The 17,420-nt window shown below is 43.9% G+C and overlaps 1 protein-coding gene and 2 long non-coding RNA genes across 9 annotated transcripts; 2 read left to right on the forward strand and 1 right to left on the reverse strand.

The window, feature by feature from the left end:
- The first annotated feature begins 7,540 nt into the window (after positions 1-7,540).
- On the forward strand, positions 7,541-8,647 carry LOC108161308 (transcription initiation factor TFIID subunit 5-like). The gene has a single exon (XM_017295528.1). The coding sequence runs from the start codon at positions 7,541-7,543 to the stop codon at positions 8,645-8,647; it is 1,107 nt and encodes a 368-aa protein (XP_017151017.1).
- Positions 8,648-11,890: 3,243 nt separating this feature from the next.
- Positions 11,891-12,374, reverse strand: LOC117189071. The gene is made up of 3 exons (XR_004473136.1): positions 12,247-12,374; positions 12,066-12,175; positions 11,891-11,983 (listed from the first exon to the last, which is right to left on the reverse strand). It is a non-coding gene; the product is annotated as an uncharacterized LOC117189071 (long non-coding RNA).
- On the forward strand, positions 11,897-16,040 carry LOC108161581. 7 transcript variants are annotated; one of them, XR_004473138.1, is made up of 5 exons: positions 11,897-11,989; positions 12,057-12,308; positions 12,381-12,467; positions 12,517-14,285; positions 15,466-16,040. It is a non-coding gene; the product is annotated as an uncharacterized LOC108161581 (long non-coding RNA). The 7 variants fall into 7 exon arrangements; XR_004473140.1 differs by having other exon boundaries at positions 12,520-14,285; XR_001775480.2 differs by having other exon boundaries at positions 12,381-12,414; positions 12,506-14,285.
- Positions 16,041-17,420: the final 1,380 nt, after the last annotated feature.

Consider the following 17,420-nt stretch of genomic DNA (forward strand, 5'->3'; position numbering starts at 1 on the left):
TTCCGTTTGCTGAGATTGTGGCATTTAGCTGTTTGCAATAAATAATTTATTATGTCTCAAATGGCAATTGGTTTTGCCTGGAACTGCTACGGAAAGGATGTGGAGGAGGATAAAAAGGATACTTAGAATAGTCAAAAGTAGTGACTCAGCTTTCGGCTAATTGATCCAAATGGGATTTCAATTAATATAATGTATGTGGTGAAAATACTCGCTGGTGTCTGGGGATCCTTGATTTTGTAGAAAGTTTTCTTTGAACAAATAGAAAAGAAACAAAAGAGGGCACAAAGTAAACATCTGATCGGCAGGACAGAATCACATGCATACCAGTAAATGTTTTCCTAATTAAATCCATATGTATGTGCAAGCTTCAAATACTCTCCTTCCCTTCCCTTCCCTTCCCTTCCCATAACGACATCCTTCAAAGAACTTCCTGTCAAACCATAGCACATTCCATCAATTCCACAAATGACTGTCCCTGCCGCAAAGTTGGCCAAATATTTCACATTTAATGTTCAATGCTTGTGGCTGGGGAAATGGCTACCCATGGATTACCCATGGGGATAACCCTCACTCCATTCGGGCTTAATTATCAAACGCAGGACCTTGGGACCGAGATGCCTCAAGTGCCGCCCTCACTCCGACCCCTAAACTCCAATTGACGATTAAATTTCAAATGTCTAATTTGTAGTTGATGGTCGGATAATTCCCCTATTCACACGAACATACATACATATACACAATAGATCACCATGTGTGTGTTTCGATGCTTGACAGATGTAAGGGGCAAATGGTTATCCTTGTAATCCTTGTCGGCCATCAGGCATCAGGCATCCGACATCGGGGCATCGAGATTCTAATTGCAGTCGCCTTCAATGAGCATGGATTAGAAATTAATTAAAGTATAAGGCTAATGTGACATTTGCATGTGTGTTTTCAGAACAGGACCCCACCCCCCGCCAGAAAGGACTCGGCGCAGAGGCTCTCTCTCCATTTGGCATAATTGTAAGCCCTTCAAATGTGATTAATCAGCTTTTGCTAATGCGGTACTTCGACTTCTGACTTTGTGACCGGGCTTTGGCCTGTGTCATTGGCTTTGGCTTTTACTTTGACTTTGACTCGGGCCGGGCTTTGGCCGGTCTCCCTTCATGCCAATTCAATGGCCTGAGATTCCATTCGAATGGCAGCAAAAGGGTTGTCATAACCCTCGGCTCAATAGTTCTCAATGGTTTGCGTTTGTTCTTTGGGTTTGGGTGGCAATTGAAGATTCTTTTAGCATAAGTTAAACCTTAGCTGAACCAATTGAACTGTGTTGTCATTTATCTTATAACATCTACTCAATCTCGTAGGGTGTCCATTGCAAGAGCTCTCCTCTTTTTACTATTAATAACCACTTTCTATTTGATGATCTACTTCATGAGAATCTCAATAGGCAACTTTTACAGAAAAAAATTAAATTAAAACTCACTGCCCAACTCTTCAGATACGTGTTTGCTTTTCACGGGCATCAAGAGGATCTCCAGCACAGTCATGCAGTGATTCAGTTCCGGCGAGTACCACAGTGCTACCAAAGCCACTGCCCATACATATGCATACATACATAAATAAATAAATACTTTAGGTTAATACTGCAGTCTCTCCCTCACCCTCTTCAATAACGCCATCAGCATAGTCGGCTTCTGATCACCAGGTCGATAAAAGTAGGACTGCCATACCTTATAGGAAATGCATGCAGTGAGAGTGAGAGAGATATGGAATGTACATGTTAGAAGCATTAAAATGAAAAGGACCAAGCTCACAAAGATATAATTGCAACTGCTCGGAGCGACGCGGTTAAATCTTTATTCACGGCAGATGCCCGATGTTCTTTCAGATGGCAAAGTCGCGGAGGCCTCACCAGATGTCCAAGTCCAAGTGGCGACCCCACCAGACAGGCAATACTTGATGAATATCGCTCCAACGATACCTTAAACGATGTCCAAGAAATGCACCTATGAAAACACAGGAAATCCTTTTTTGTTTCGACTTTAATTCTGTACTGACTGTAATTTCATGTGTTTAACAAAATCAAATTACGATGAGCATACCATAGAGAACCGATTCATCTGTAAGGGTATCCAAGGGTACAGCTTTTTTCTGAGAAGAGTGCCCGACTTATCGCACCTTTCTGCCTTGCCTCTAGTTCAAGGTAAGCAACAATAAGAACTTGTGGAATATATCATGCAGAATGCGGATGAGCTGGTGGAATCCACAAAGTGCAGATAATGCGATGGCAGCTGTGCCTGACCCGCGCACGCACCCGCGCCACCCGCCACACTCCCTATGCCTTCCGCTGTCAGGCAGAGTTTGCTGTCAGCCGCGTTTCCGGTTTCCGTTCTGCCGCTCTGACTAGCGGCACCTGGCGGCCGCTGTTGTCGCTCTTCAGTCACGTGATAAAGTTATGTGTTATGTATAAAAAGCCTTTTTTTATGCTTTCCTTTGGTGTTTTAAAAGTTTTTTTTTGTTGTCTTTGCAAATAAATTGCATTTTTGTTTTGGCACCCGCTTTTCATATTTTTTCTGCCAGCATCTTCCAGTTTTTCTTTCAGTTTTTCATCTTTTTTGTTCTTGTTCAGCTGCTTAACCCCATAGTGGCGGGGATTTTTGTTGCTGTTCGTGTATTTATTTGCGTGTAAACCCGGGCACGTTCGCAGAGGCAGGATGGGGAGCGCGAGGACGAGGACATGCTGCAATCAGCGCTTTATGCATTCCTGCGCACCAGAGAGGCAGTGCAGATAGAGGACTTACCGGCCCCTTTACTTCCCATTTCGGGTTCAGTGTGCCTCTTTTTCCGAGTCCTGCTCCTATTTGTTCCCTGGGACGAGGGGGCGAGGGGGCGAGGGGCGAGGGGACGTGGACTCCCACAAAAGGTGCATAATTTTAGTTAAATTTTTGGCATTTTATGCACGAAAACGTTTCTGGGTTAATTTACGTGCGCCATTCAATATATTGTGGGCAGAGGAGGTCGGTCCACGTGCACCCACCCACGCCACCACACGGGTGGCACTCGTGAAATGTGAGAAATAATATTGAATTAACAGCTAAATGAAATGAAATTTATGCACCGCATGTGCAGAAAATATACGAGTATTCTTGTCGTCCGGGGCAACAGGTGTACCGACAGTGCCACTCACACGGAAATTGTCATTTCAAATGTTGAATATGAGCTCACACTCGTGCAATAAACGACCGCAAATGGTTTGGCAATAAACTATTTAGCTTAACTGTCAAATTGAATTGTTCTCAACGAGTATTGTTTTATATTACAATACAATTTTGAAAGCATTTTGAGTTATTGTAATGGTTTTATTCGTTTACGTTCAGTTAAAATTATGAAAATATATAAATATTAAACTGCATTTCATTGGAATATAATATAGAAATAATACTAGGTATATCAACATTTACGCGAAAGCGTGCCTAATTTCTATGCCCCACACTTCTCCATCGATCGCTATTTTCTGCACTTACTTTCCGCACAATTTCACAATCAAGAGGTCAACTGGCAATTCAACTTTTCAAACCCGTTCGGCCATCGAAATTTATGCACAAGCCCCAAACTAAAATAAAACTCCATGAATCGAGAACAGATTAAATGCCCAAGTAACTTTCATGGTCGCCCTCAGATCAACTTTTGCTGCCTTCTGCTGATTCCTGCCGCCTTCTAACCGCTCCAATCGTTTCGTATAAATGTCACAACAATTAGGCAGCGGTTATCTGTCCATTACACCATGAAAGTCTCCGGATAGATGCACATCTCCCTGTTCTACCCTATCTCGGCCCCCCTCTCGTACTTCTGTCATCATAAATTTTGCGGCCCAAGGCATTAAACAAACTGGGACAAAACTCATTTGGTAAACAGGCAGGATATGCAGGATGTGCACAATGGCTTAGATGCGACTTGGCTGCATGTGTGTCTGTGTGTGTGTGTGTGTGTGTGTGTGTGTGTGTGTCTTTCAACACACATTTGAAGAGTTGCAGTTGGGAATCTTCAAAAGTTTCGGGCGGTTTGGCCAAACTTTTCGTTACCCTTGCCTGCCTTTTGCCGTTTGCCTTTTGCCTGCTGGTCATGTTGGCATGGATTTTGTTGCAGAATTTACCACGTTTTTTCACAGTTTTTTTCTCTTTGGGTGCTTTCAGGGGCTTTGCATACACTAGTCCTTAGCCTTGGCAGCGACTCTGGCTCAGAAAAGTTATGGCGAAAACACGGCGTAAGCCATGTTGCCTGCAGGTTGCATGCTGTTTGGGCCCTCTTGCGGTGTGGCCAGGCACAAAAAAACAGGAGGGAAAATACTTGCTAAAAGTAAAGCCAGGTCTAGGGTCGAGAAATGCTGTGAAAATGTGTTAATTAGCCGAGGTGTCTGTGTGTGTGTGTGTGTGTGTGCATGTGAGTTTGGGAAAATCAACACTTGTCTCTGTCAAACACAAGACAACTAATTAGCCCGCTCTCGGTTAAGTGTGAACACAATGTAATAATGATAGCACCCGAGGGACCGTTTTGTTTTCGATGAGTGCTGCGAAATTCGATATTTATTTATGCAAAGTTTAAGGTGTTCTGCCTTAACGGGTTTAAAGAGTTATCCTTCTTCATTTTCCACACTTTTTAAGTTAGGGATAAAAAGGGATCTCCCTGCTATCCGAATAAGAGAACTTGTACCTCCTTAATTATTTCGTATTCCTTGATTACTTTAATTAACACTGCAAATCCAATATTTCTTATCAAATTTGCTTATATGTAGCTTCATTTAGTTGTCTCTATAATTAGACCGTCATATCCATGTGCGTTCATTAATCTGGTTGAAAAGTCACAAATTGAACTATCCACAATTGATGATTCCTGTCCGGAGATGTCCCTGCTTCTCCGTGTTTTGCCTGCCGCCGATATATCCAGCATTCCACTCATTTGGTTTCATTTGTTATCATCAGCAACTTGATCTCTTCTGGAGAGTGGGAGGGATATGGTTTTCTGGTCTCAATTTGATTCTGCTTCTGGTTCTGGCTCTGATTCTGGCTCTGATTCTGGCTCTGATTCCTTGTTTGGCTAATTTATGCGCTTCGCTAGATAATAAATTTTATATTTACGTTAAACAAATACAAATGCAAACAAAAACTCACATCAGACTCGGGTCCATATGTTGGCCTTACACTGAGAAAAAAGAGTATCAATATTTGATAATTTTCAATGCATATTTTTGTCTTGCAAAATGAGTTCTTTAAGATATTGAAGATTATCCAAAAACTACTACTGTTTTTATTTCAGTGTATTGCTTACTCACTTTTGCGCTACCCAGGACAATATGTCATTTGTTCCTAAATTCGCCAGAGTCCTTCAATTTTTTCCCGCTCCCCAGGCTCTCCTTCTTTCTGTACAAATATAAATATATTATATATCTATGTATATCGTGGGGGTTGTAGTTGTTGCCTCGATTCCAAACCATTTGTTATCGAATTTGTTTCTGCTTATTTTGTATGCCAAACGGCACAGGAGTCCTGCCTGTCTGTCTGCCTCTCTGTCTATCTATCCTGCCGCAGGGGTCTGGGTTCTTGTGGGCTAAAACAACGCCAACAGGCGACATGTGTCCTTGTGGGCCCAACACGAGCATCGCCACTGCCCTCGCACAGATATATGCATGTTAATTTGCTCTGATTCAATAGGTTCCCATTGAGTTATGGTGACATTAGGCAGGGGAAAGCCATCTGGGATGAGCATTCATTTGGTGACTATCCGGGTGGGAGACAAAGGACATTCTCAGCGGTTGAATGACTAAAACAAATTAACTTTAAACGGTTGAAACTAATTTAAAGTGGGAGCTTTGTATACCCTTTCTCCTCTGTCTTCCTCAAGACAAAGTTCATTGTACATATATTAAGCTTAAGCTCTATCTTTTCCTCAAAGATTTCTTCTCCATTTAAAAATAACTTCAATTGACTTCACTTGTTACTGTTCCTGTCTGTCGCTGCCTTCCGTTTCCGTCCCTGGGCATAAAATTATGTTTAACATGTTTTCAAAGGAAATTCTTATGAATGTTTATGCATTTCCGTTGCGCATCCACAAACTGCTCCTCCGATATACCGAAGCTCATTGAAAACTTGTACAAACTGTTGCCTGCCCCGAGTCCTTTCGGCCCTGCCTTGCTATTTTCATGCCAGAGCAGACCCAACCAGATCCAGCCCGACTGAGGTCATGGGTTGGATTGAATTGGATTTGGTTCGACGTGGCAGACTGTTCAGGAATGGCTTCGACGTGGGTGGCTGCTGTGGACTGGCTTTGCGGAGGCTTCACTGCGAAAAGGGGGCCTGTTGAAGATTGGCTTCAAAGTGGGAGGCTGTTCGCGATTCGCTTCGATCTGGCAGCCTGTTCAGGATTGTGTACAAACACTTTTTATGTGTAAGAAGTAGTTTTGTAGTTGGCGGGAAAGTGCTCTCATTGCCACTCGTCGTTCCATGGACCTTTCCCTTCCGGGTCGCCATTGATTGGCAAAATAGTATGCCGGGGGGGTCTCGAAGGAGTGAACTCTTGTTCAGCGAATAATAAATGCCAACTTATGCCAAATCACGGAACCATTTCATTAGTTAAACCTTATTTATAGGTGGGTACGGGGAGGAGGAGCAGCAGCAAAGGACAAGCCCAAGGATAAGCCACAAATTTAAATAAAACAACATTACGGATTCTCTTTTTGCGGACCCCCTCTGACATTTACATATACATACTACATGCAACATATGCCACACGTACATGCATCAGAATATTGCATATTAATTTTCCAGTTTGTTTTTTATGATTTTGTATGCTTTCCTGTTTTTCTTTTCCCTCCCCTGGTGCCCTGGTGCTGGCAACATTTTTTGTTTTCATTAATTTCCGCTTCAAGTTGCTGGGGTTCCATCTCCGCTCTGGATCCCATCCCTCACCATCTTCTGTGGCCCATGAAAACTTTTGCTTAAAACAAACAGCGAACAGGGAACGTCACGTGATGGACGGTCCAGAAACTCCAGGAGAAACAACAATTGAGTTGACGGTCGCTCGGTCGGTCGGTCGGTCGGTCGGTCGGTCGGTCGGTCGGTCGGTCGGTCGGTCGGCTTGATATGTAAATCATATAGCCAGATGTGTACAACATTTCCAGGGCGGAGTCCCCACATCCTGATAAATCATCATATGCAACGCGTGGAAGGAGTCTGGCTGCGTGCAAATGTAGGGAAATATGGCACAAAAATTTCAAAAATAATTAATGATTTAGAAAATTTCATCTATCAACTTCTTAAGTGAAAGCCCATAACCTATGGCGAACTATAAAACGTTTAAAAAACCTATGGGACTCTCATTTACCTTTCAAACAATTGCTTTGAAAGATAGCCATGCTTTTAAATTCATTCGTGTCATAGAACTGGTTCGCTCAGGCGTTGCATATTCCCTACACCCCTGTTTTATATTCAAGAAATAGCAGATAGAAAATAAACGCAAAATTAACCTCGTCTTAAAGCAAAATCCAAGGCCCACATCCGGACCAATGGAGGGAACCCAGAAGGAGAGCCCGAAGGCCACCATTTTCCTGTGCACAGTCGCGGCTATCAACGAGCAGGTCGTCACAGCGATTTTCTCGGATAGGCTTTGCATGATGGCCCTGGGCACGAGCGACTCCGTGATCTACATGTTCGAGCTAAATTTGATTGTTTCCCGGTCGAATGGGTCGGAGGTGGAACAGGTGATGATGCATCCCTCCAACTCGGATGATCAGTTCATGCTGCGGGGGCTGGAAGGGCCACTCTATGACGGCGCATTTTGTCAAAAATGTAAATATTTCGTCAGCTGCGCGATGGACTTCACCGTGCGGCTGTGGTGTCTGAGCTCCCGATGCATCCTGTTCAACTATATCGGCCATTCGTGGCCCATCCGCAGCGTGGTGTTCAGAGCAAATGGCCTTTTTGCCACCGCTTCGTACAGTGGCAGTGTGACAATCAGCAAAATGGACAGCATCAGTCCTTACCGCCAGTTCTCTGCGGCCAACAAAGAACCCCTTACGGCCTGCCTGCTCCATCCTGCTGCATACGCGTATTACTGTATTGTTGGTTGCCTCAACGGCGCCATTCGCATTTGGGACTATGCTGGTCAATGTTTCGAGTGGCGAGTCTTGCGCGGCCACAAGTCGGCTGTCACCGTCTTGGCTCTCTCAAACTGCAATTTGTACCTAGTCTCGGGTGACGCCAGCCACACAACCCTTGTCTGGGACGTTAGATCTCAGTGGGTGATCCGCTCCCTGGGCCAACACTTGGGACCCATACGCTCGATCGACTTTTCCCTTGACAATAGCCTACTGGTGATTGGGGCCGGGGATAATTATCGGCAGCTGAGCATCTGGGACTTTAAGGGTCTCAAGCAGGCTGAGCCCCAGAAGAAGGCGTGCAATGGTAGCCCTTTAAGCAATGAGCATTTGCTAGTATTCTCGCATGTCAACGTGGAGGCACCCATCGCCAAGATTCGCTTCATCAGCTACGATATTCTGATGGGTGTTTGTGTAGATACCACACATTTCCCTTGGCGGAATCGGTCACAGATAAGCTGGATTGACAGCAAACGCCAAATGAAAGCCTTTCTCAATCAAAAGATGGCGAATTAAATTGTAAACTATTGTTAATAAATTGATATTTAAAGGAAATAAGTTATTTTCCCGACCTGAAAGGCATAATGGAATGAGAGCCATACACTATATGTTTCCAAGTGTCAGAGATGACTCGTTATTGCTGCAGACACTACCAATGGCTTACTAGACACCAGAACGGCTGACTCAGCAGTTCATATCGATCAAGAGCTCATGGCAAACCATCTGTAACTCACTAGATAAACGCTACTATAGTCACCAGTCTAAGCAAGTTCAACCGAGCTCAGCGCATGCCAAGGGCTCCGTACAACGCCTGGCTCTGCAGTTACTCGAGCCATCCCGGGCACACACCACTCCAGACTGTCAATCACTGGCAATGGCTTCTGCAGGAGCTGTCGGACGAGGAAGTCGGTTCCTTACTTCTTCTGTTCAAGACTTCGACGTCTCCGAAACCAGACCAGGCTTGTTGTAGAAGCCGAAGGTGTGGTCGGTCTTTAAACTTTAATAGGCAGAAAGAAGGTCCAACACAAGGCCCAAGTGAGTGCGGGGGAGGTATATCTCCATCTCTCCAGTGACTGCCTAAGCGATATTATACAAGGCTATCTATAATACATGATGTCTCTATAAAAACTGTTAGGAAGTCATTGTTCTTGAACCTTCAACACATGTGTTCGGTGCAACAACTTCTCCCGTCTGTACATGTCCTTCGAAACATGACGCGACAGACAAGCATTATGCATGCTCTGTAAAGAGCAACTTTGGAACTGTATCTATTGTCATCATGTTCAGGTTCTAAGGAATCTATAGAACAATATTCTGAGCAATATTCACGGTGTCTACTACCTGTTCTGTCTGCTCAGACATTGGATGTACAGTAACCGCCATGGACAGAACACCTAATTTTCCAGTAAGGACCACTTTCCTATGAATCGTTTGCCAGTCTTTGTTTTCGCTGCAGAGGAAGCTTAGCATTTCGGTCGGGATAGAATCCCGTGGCTCCTCCTCATGCCGGCTGGCAGTGCTTCTTGGTTACTTTAAAATGCACAAAACCCTGTCCAGCAGCTGGTCCTTTATGGTCCTGTTGCCGTTCCCCCCGCACTCCTCAGCTGGCTGCAGCCGCAATCCCGAAACCCAAAATCCAACGCTTTATGTTTGTGTTAACGTGTGCAAAATCTGATGGTTGGCACTAACTTGCGGATTTAGGTGTTGAAAATTATGTGTAAAATGTGTCACAGTTAAGCTCCGCCGTGTTCCGTGCCCCGGCCCGGAGAGAAAAGGCGTGGCCGCACTACGTGGCGAGTGCTAAATGTCGCCCAAGGCCAGGCCATGCCACTGCTTTCAGCAGCTCCTCTTAGCCCATCCCAGCCGAGCCGTTCCCCTACGCATCCAGCACCGACACGGAGGTGGGGCAGGTCACATTTTCGACTCGTAGTTTTCAGCGCTGCCATCCGTTGCATATGCAGATGAGCGGGAGCCCTCTAAAGTCTGGAGCTGTAGCAGGATATGGGAATGGGGATGGGGATGGTTATGAGGCAGGTCCTGGTTATGGGTCTGAGTCTGAGTCTGGAACAGGCATCGGTTGATAGGGGGAAGCGTGTGCATTATACAAATGAGTTTATGCAATTTTCGACTAAACTTGAACTTTGGAACATTTTTGGCCAACTTCATGCGGAAACTTTCGTCTCAGATTTAAGCGTTTGGCAAAACTAAAACTCAAATTCTGATTCATTAAATCACAATTTCTAATCTCTGAAAAGTTATTCAATCATTGCCTAAGTCCAGACTTTGAAGACGAAAGTTGGATTGAGTTTAATATTAGATTTGAATAAACTTTAAGTCATATTGTTAAATATTGTTAAAGAACAAATCTCTTTGGAAGCTCTTTTTTCATCTTCCATCTTTCTGCTTCAGTTTCATTTTGCTATTTTTAATTTCATATATCCATCAAAGGCATTTATGACCCACTCGTAACCCTTGGGTGCGTGTGTGTCATTAGTCAGCCCACATATTGCCACTCCATCACCATCTCATGCTCAGGCTGGTGCTCGGCCCCAGCCTCAAGACCTGCATGACACTCAAATTTGATCCAGCCGCATCGAAGCTAGGCTGCAGCTCCTGCTTTGACCCGATGGCTTCCTGTGCTTCTTCTTAATTAAAATATTTATTAAGCACTTTTGGTGCAGGCAACAAATTAATACCAAAGACCCCAATCATGCTGTAGCATGTAGCACTGTAGCATGCGGCATACAGTATATACATACGAGTATATGGGGCGGCAGAGAGGCAGACAGGCCGACAGGAGGCCAGCAGCACCAGCAACAATTTATAAAACAATGTTGAGGACACTGGAGTAGCAGCCAGCCCGCATCAAGGATATATTTTTTCAGGACCTCTCCTCGTTTATTCTGCCATGCAACAGCAGCGTCAACATTGCAGTTCCAGGCTGCCAACTTGGCCAACTAGGCATAAGGCGACACGGACACCATGGAGCTGCTAACAATCCAGCGCCAGCCGGATGAACAGCTTGCCGCTTAGGCCATTCGAAATATGCAGCTGCTGCTGCTGTCCCATCCTTTCGGTAGTCGGTAGTGGGCATGGAAGTATGGAAGGGGTGCGGTTCCCTTCAGCCGCTGGTTATAAAAGGGTTTCCACTGTGACAGCAAAGTCTGGTGTGCAATAACTAAAATATTTATGCGGCCAGGCTCTGGCAACATCCAACGCCTGGCATCAGCCTGACATAGCTCCCTGCCATTGCTTCCTGCTCGTCAAAAGTTTGACGGGTGTGAGGGTGGTGGAGACGGGGCGGGGGCGGAGGCCCTGGGAAAGTCATACAAATTCAATGAAAAATTGAAAAACTATTAAAATTGTAAATGTAAGCAAATCAAAAGTTTTAGTCAACTATTTGAAATTGCAAATGAAATAAACACTGGGGACTACAGCCGGGGAACACTTTAAACTAAATTTATTTATTAATTTGAGGAATTTGTTTAATTGAATGAAATGTTTGAATTGAAATTCTATTTGTATAGAAATATTTGTTGGTAATGGGAAATATGCTCAATGGTACTTGTGGCGAAATTTATTCAATGCCGGAATACATGGGAAATTCAAAAGAATGGTTATCATAAATTAAAGATTTAAAGTCTAAAAACTCTGGGAATTTCGGTATTTCTATGCTTCATATGTAACATCTATATCTAGTGTCCAGAGCCATACAGGTCATCAAAATTTGAGGTCTTCAATATGATAATTTTGTGGTTTCTCTTATACTGCTACTTGTGCCTTTGTTGTTACGTTTACATGATCGAAATGTTTAACTGGTATGACGAAGTCGACCTACTCAATGTCATTGATCTAATGGTGAGTAAAATAGTCTATGTATAACAAAAAGATATATATTTTACTTGCCTGTCCCACTGTTATGCAGGATAATTACCTTTGAAAGACAGGAAAAACAGGCACCGAGCACCGCATCTTGGCCTGGTAGCGGCCTTCTTTGGTGTTGGGCTACCAGATTTTGGTCCTTTTTTAACCAATGGGCTATATCTGTAAAGAGTAAGAATACGAGCCATGTGAAAGATTCCCGAAATCAGTCCCTTTGATGTAGAAGGCCCCACGGATGATCGGGAATACTGTTTCATATGCGCTTTGATCCGTTTATTAGATCTACATTAAAATTGTAAGTTTTCTGGAAAATTCCATTTTTGTTGAGTGTTTTTCTAGGACGACTAAGATCGTTCATATTGTAAAGAATTTTCCAGATCAAGTAGGCCGAGAATTGGGATGTAAGTACGCGCCTTCTTGGCCAGGTTTGCTGTGGCCTGTGACTACCTTTGAAGTAGGTCCCACAGAATATCTTCCATATGGTTTTTATAGAACATTTTCAGAAGCCCCGGCGCAGGACCATGCAGGAGCGCACTAGCATGCCGGATATGAAGAGACCTGTGGAGTAGAAAATGAATAATGAGTAAGACCATGCAGACGATATATATTAAATGAAAAGACTATGAAAAAACTCGCATAAATTGTATGCAAAAATCATTTAGAAATGTTTAATTCGCAAACACCCGTTTTTTTGGGAGCCATAGTCCGAAGTTAAGCGCATTAAAGATAATTGAAATTTATATTATGTAAATTGGCAGCAGCGGGAAAAGTAAAAGTGGCAAATGGGTGCAAAAACTGTTTTCCCAAGAATACAAAAAAAAGGAAAGCAAAAAATATAAAACAATAAACAAATTAAGTGCGTGACCCTCACAGAATATCTCGTATTTCTACAGTTTTTTCTCATCATAATTGTGATAATTGTTTTCCAATCGATGGAGCAGAAACGCAACGCACGCCATTCAATCAGAAAGTCGGCCCATTTCCTCCTGCACACCCAATCCATCAGCCGTCCCCGGTCTGGTGTTTCTTTTGCTCATTTCGCATAAATAAACGCATGCAAAAACGAGACCGTTGATGGCCATTTGAAAAGCTGCAGCTGGACTTGGTCTTCAAATGAAAATTAACACCCACGCACACTGCATAATGGAAATGGTTTTCGGAAAAAGAAAATAGCAACTCAATCGGTCAATAAATAAATTAGTTTTTAGCTAAATTCATGCATTAAAATGGTGATTATTGGCAACCTTCTGACATTTGGTCATAATTGGTTTTCAGTATTTTTGATGTCGAACCATTTGAATTTAAATTGAAGACTACCGCCAGGCTCTGTATTATTCATGACGCTTCATTACGTTCACGTATACATTCATGCGTATATATTACGTATACGTAGTGTATACGAGCTTTAAAATTGATTACGAAATGGATATCCGGCTGGAAAATCATTTCCGGGATTTTAGATAACAAAATTATTTTTATATTGTGCGAGCATTTAATTTAAATAACTTTATGAGCGCCTGAATTGGTTTACATTCGAGGAATTATTGGTTATTGCGAAGCACCAGTGAATGACCTCGAAAGTTCTTCAGGACCTTCATGGTGCTGGTCATAAAGGTAGCTGGCTCTGCTAATCGCTCCACTGCCAGAGACAGTCGAGTTGGGGCCCAAAACTGGGGCGGTGCACCGCCCATGGTACTACAGAGGATTGGCAGCTGTTTGGATGGCTGGCTGGCTGGATGGCAAGGCAATTGAAATGGCCAACCGACCTGGACTGCCAAACACATAGAGACAGAGCAGCATACAGAGCAGAGCTAGAGAAACCACAGAGCCCCTACACGGTAATTATCTAACAAGATTACGCAAAATGTGCCCCCCAGAGCCGGGAGCGGAAACAACGACAGCCGTTGCAGATGCATCTGCAACAGAGGAAAAGGCATCCCTCCAACTCTCCAACAACGGCTGATGACAGTGGGGCAGAATGCAAAATGTTGTTAAGTCGCTGCCAAAACGCTCCGTTGCACAAGTGGACTGTGTTCGCTCCACCCGGAATGGTGGTTATGGGCGGTGGTGCATGGCTGGAGGAGGCGTCGGATTACGGCTCTTAATCCTGTGAATTTCTCGCTTTTACAACTGGCTTAAAGTGAAAGTGTGTCAAACTCAGGTGTCCTTGCATCTGCTGATGAATGCCGGTCACAGTCGGATGCTTGGCAGGGGAGAGATACGGAAATCATTCGCATTCCCCTTCGCAGTGGGATGCAGGATGGGAACCGAGGTAAGCATCTGTTTTTTTTTTTTTTGTTCACGTTTAGTTAAAGTCGAGGCAGTGCTTTTCCGGTTCTTAAAAGCCGTCAAGCTAAGTTATTCATCATTCATTTCAGTCGCTGCATATTCCCAGCTCTGGGATGTATTTTATTTTAATCTCGCGCTGACTTTTTAAAGATTTAACACATGCTCGCTTTTCATATTTGTTGTTTTCCTTAGCCGAATGCAATTTTTATGCACTTCAGATGCACGTGAGCGTGTACTCCACAAAGAGTTCAGTTCAGAAAATTCTGCATGCTGAACTCGATATTTTATGTATATCGGTGTTGTTTTTTTTTATATTTCGGTTTCAGCCCTGCAAAGGTCTGATTTCCCCCTCCCCCCTGTCTGTGTGTCTGTCTGTCTGTGTGGGTGGACGAGTGTGCAGTGTCTGTGTGCCGAGGAAAACGCGCATCAAATGCAAATTTGTCCCATTCTTTGTTCGTAGTTTTTTGTCGCTTCGATGCTGTGTTGGTTCTGTTCAGTCGCTTGTTTACCCCGTGTCTGTGTGTCTGTGTGTCTGCACGTCTGCATGCCTGGGTCTGGGGATTATCTCTACATATAAGTATTCCTCCATGGAGCCGCTGTACCTGTGTTCCGTACAGATTATACATATATTTATATACTGGCACTTGTATATATTTATAATATGTATATTACCCCAAAGGCAAACAAGTGCAAATGGTTTGCTCCACTATCTGTTGGGGACATAAATGCATTTTGTAAATTTATATTTTATTACTGTCCTTGGTTTGTTTTATAAGGTATTAGGGGTATATCCCGATGATGATTGCTTTAAGCTTCTGTTTAATCAATATTATATTCTACTTCCCAGATGGATTTCCCTCACAAAGTCTACTCAAACTAGAGGCTAAGTATCCCTTAGTCGACTTTGTGATTACACCCACAATAAAGTGCTAATATTGGCACGATCAGCATTGGGTTTTCCCATTTGGTTTTTGTGTGGCTGCTTTTTCGGGGGTTTGAGGAATGGCAATAGAATTCGGAAATGTTTTTGTGCTATATTTTTGCGGCCACGATTTGCGGTGGCTGTGCAAATGTTTTGTTATCTGACGACGCTTTTAATTGATTTTCCATGTGCGGTCGGACGGGGACTTGTAATGTTTTTAATGAACTGCAATTAATTTCAGCTCAGGGATTGAAAATCTGGCAACATTAACATGCCGCAAAATCGAATTCTACACAAAATAAAGGCGTAAGAGGAAAAGGATACGAGTGAAGGTAATCTTTCGGGGAAACCAAGTCAAGGCTAAGCCCTGGAATGGCCTGGGAGACGGGGAGATGGCGAACCACATCAAAATCAAGTCAAAACCTAGACAAACACACTTGTTGGCTTATCATGTTACCCATGTTAAGCGTATTAATGGCAGCGATGACGACAACAACGAATAGGACAAGGACAAGGAGCACAAGGACAAGGATGACTATGTGCCACATCTCTGAATGTTGATCTTCAGGCTCCAAAGGCCAACAACAATAAAAGGGCGTCAGGGCGTCAGGGCGACAGCCAGTGCGGCAAACAAACAAGCAAACGGGCCAAGTTAACAAAACGAAAAGAAGGAAAAGTAAAATATTAATAGCCAGCTACTAAAATAGCAAAAGCAGAGATCCAAACACAAAGAATCAGCATTCAGCATCGGGGTCGTGCCACAGACGCACGAGTTTTCACTGCCTTGAAGGAGGGACCGCCAAGGAGCACCAGGAGGAACAGGAACAGAGCTGGGTAAGCCACTTGCTGGGGTCCTGGCTTAGTCAGAACTTGGTATGCACCCAACCATGATGCCATCCACCCCACAGTCCCCCTCTTTCTCTGTGTTGGGGTGCGTGTGTGTGTGTGTGTGTGTGCGTTTGGGGGAGTACGAGTACCAGTATCTGTGTGCGAGTGTGAGTGTGTGGGGCTTAACCTCAAAATTGTGTGCGGATGCCTGTTAATGTGTCATCTTCGTGGCTGCGTGTCTATGCGCTATACGAGTACGAGTATGTGGGTTCTGTTCACGCAATTTATGCGTCACCGGGAGCTGCAAAGAGCGTTGGTCGGGGCCCGAGTGAAATGTCTACGTTTAATGGAGAGTGTGGGCGGTGGTAAGGGACAAGCTGGGAGTATTTTGAAGTACTGAATGCATAATGGCTATCTAAGATTATCCAAGATGTATGTATATGAACCGAAGATACAGGTTTTCCAAAGACACTACTCTTCTAGGAGGATGCATTCTTCGAAATTCTTTGACTGATGGATGATATAAGAATAAGAAGTCAAGAATCATATAGATAACTCCTGCTAAAATTCAATGTTTTATTGTGGCCCATTTCCAACTCTTCTTTTATGCAACATTTACGCACTGTCTGCCCGGCTTTTCCCAAACATTTGCGAAAACTTGTCCGCCACTTTTATGGTGGCCGCTTTTGTTGGCCGTTTTAAATATGTATGGGAATAAATTGCTATTCATTGGAAACACCAGCGCTAAGCCGTAGGGCGTGGCCATTTGTCATGTTAAACGCTAAACACGGCCGGACGCCAACAACAGCCGTACAGCCCTACAGCCGTACAGCCGTGCACCCGTATGGGTATACGTATATTGACATATTGCCGGGCTTTAGTTTCCTGCTTTTGATACGACGACTGGCCGCCAAGCGACCGCGCCATAAAAATAATCAACATAAATTCTGAAGAGGCCATCGCCTGACGGGCCGGGGGGGATTGGTGTGGGATCTGAGGAGGGGGAAAACAATAACAATAAAAATAATAAAGCAAAACAATGCCGGAATATTTATGGGCACTACGAGACCCAAACAAAAAACAAAGCAGCATGGAACGAAAAAAAACGAGAAAGATTGTTATGTGCCCAAATGACTGTGAAAAAAGGCAACATTTGCCCCCGCTCTGGCTTTCTAAATATACTTTTGTCTGCGTCTGGCAGAGTAAGCAAATCAACGGACCAGCCAAATGCTGCACTGGGAATAGGCATCAACGCAAACACACACCCACACACACACCCACACACAGATGCAAACACAAACACGAACACCCTGACAGATACAGAAAGCACACACACACACGCGCGCACGGCCCTACAGGAGCCCCTCA

This window comes from Drosophila miranda, chromosome 4 (genome assembly GCF_003369915.1).
Source record: "Drosophila miranda strain MSH22 chromosome 4, D.miranda_PacBio2.1, whole genome shotgun sequence".
Lineage (NCBI taxonomy): Eukaryota > Metazoa > Arthropoda > Insecta > Diptera > Drosophilidae > Drosophila > Drosophila miranda.

Coding starts and splice junctions, on each gene's coding strand:
- LOC108161308 (XM_017295528.1), top strand. CDS start 7,541: ATGGAGGGAACCCAGAAGGAGAGCCCGAAGGCCACCATTTTCCTGTGC.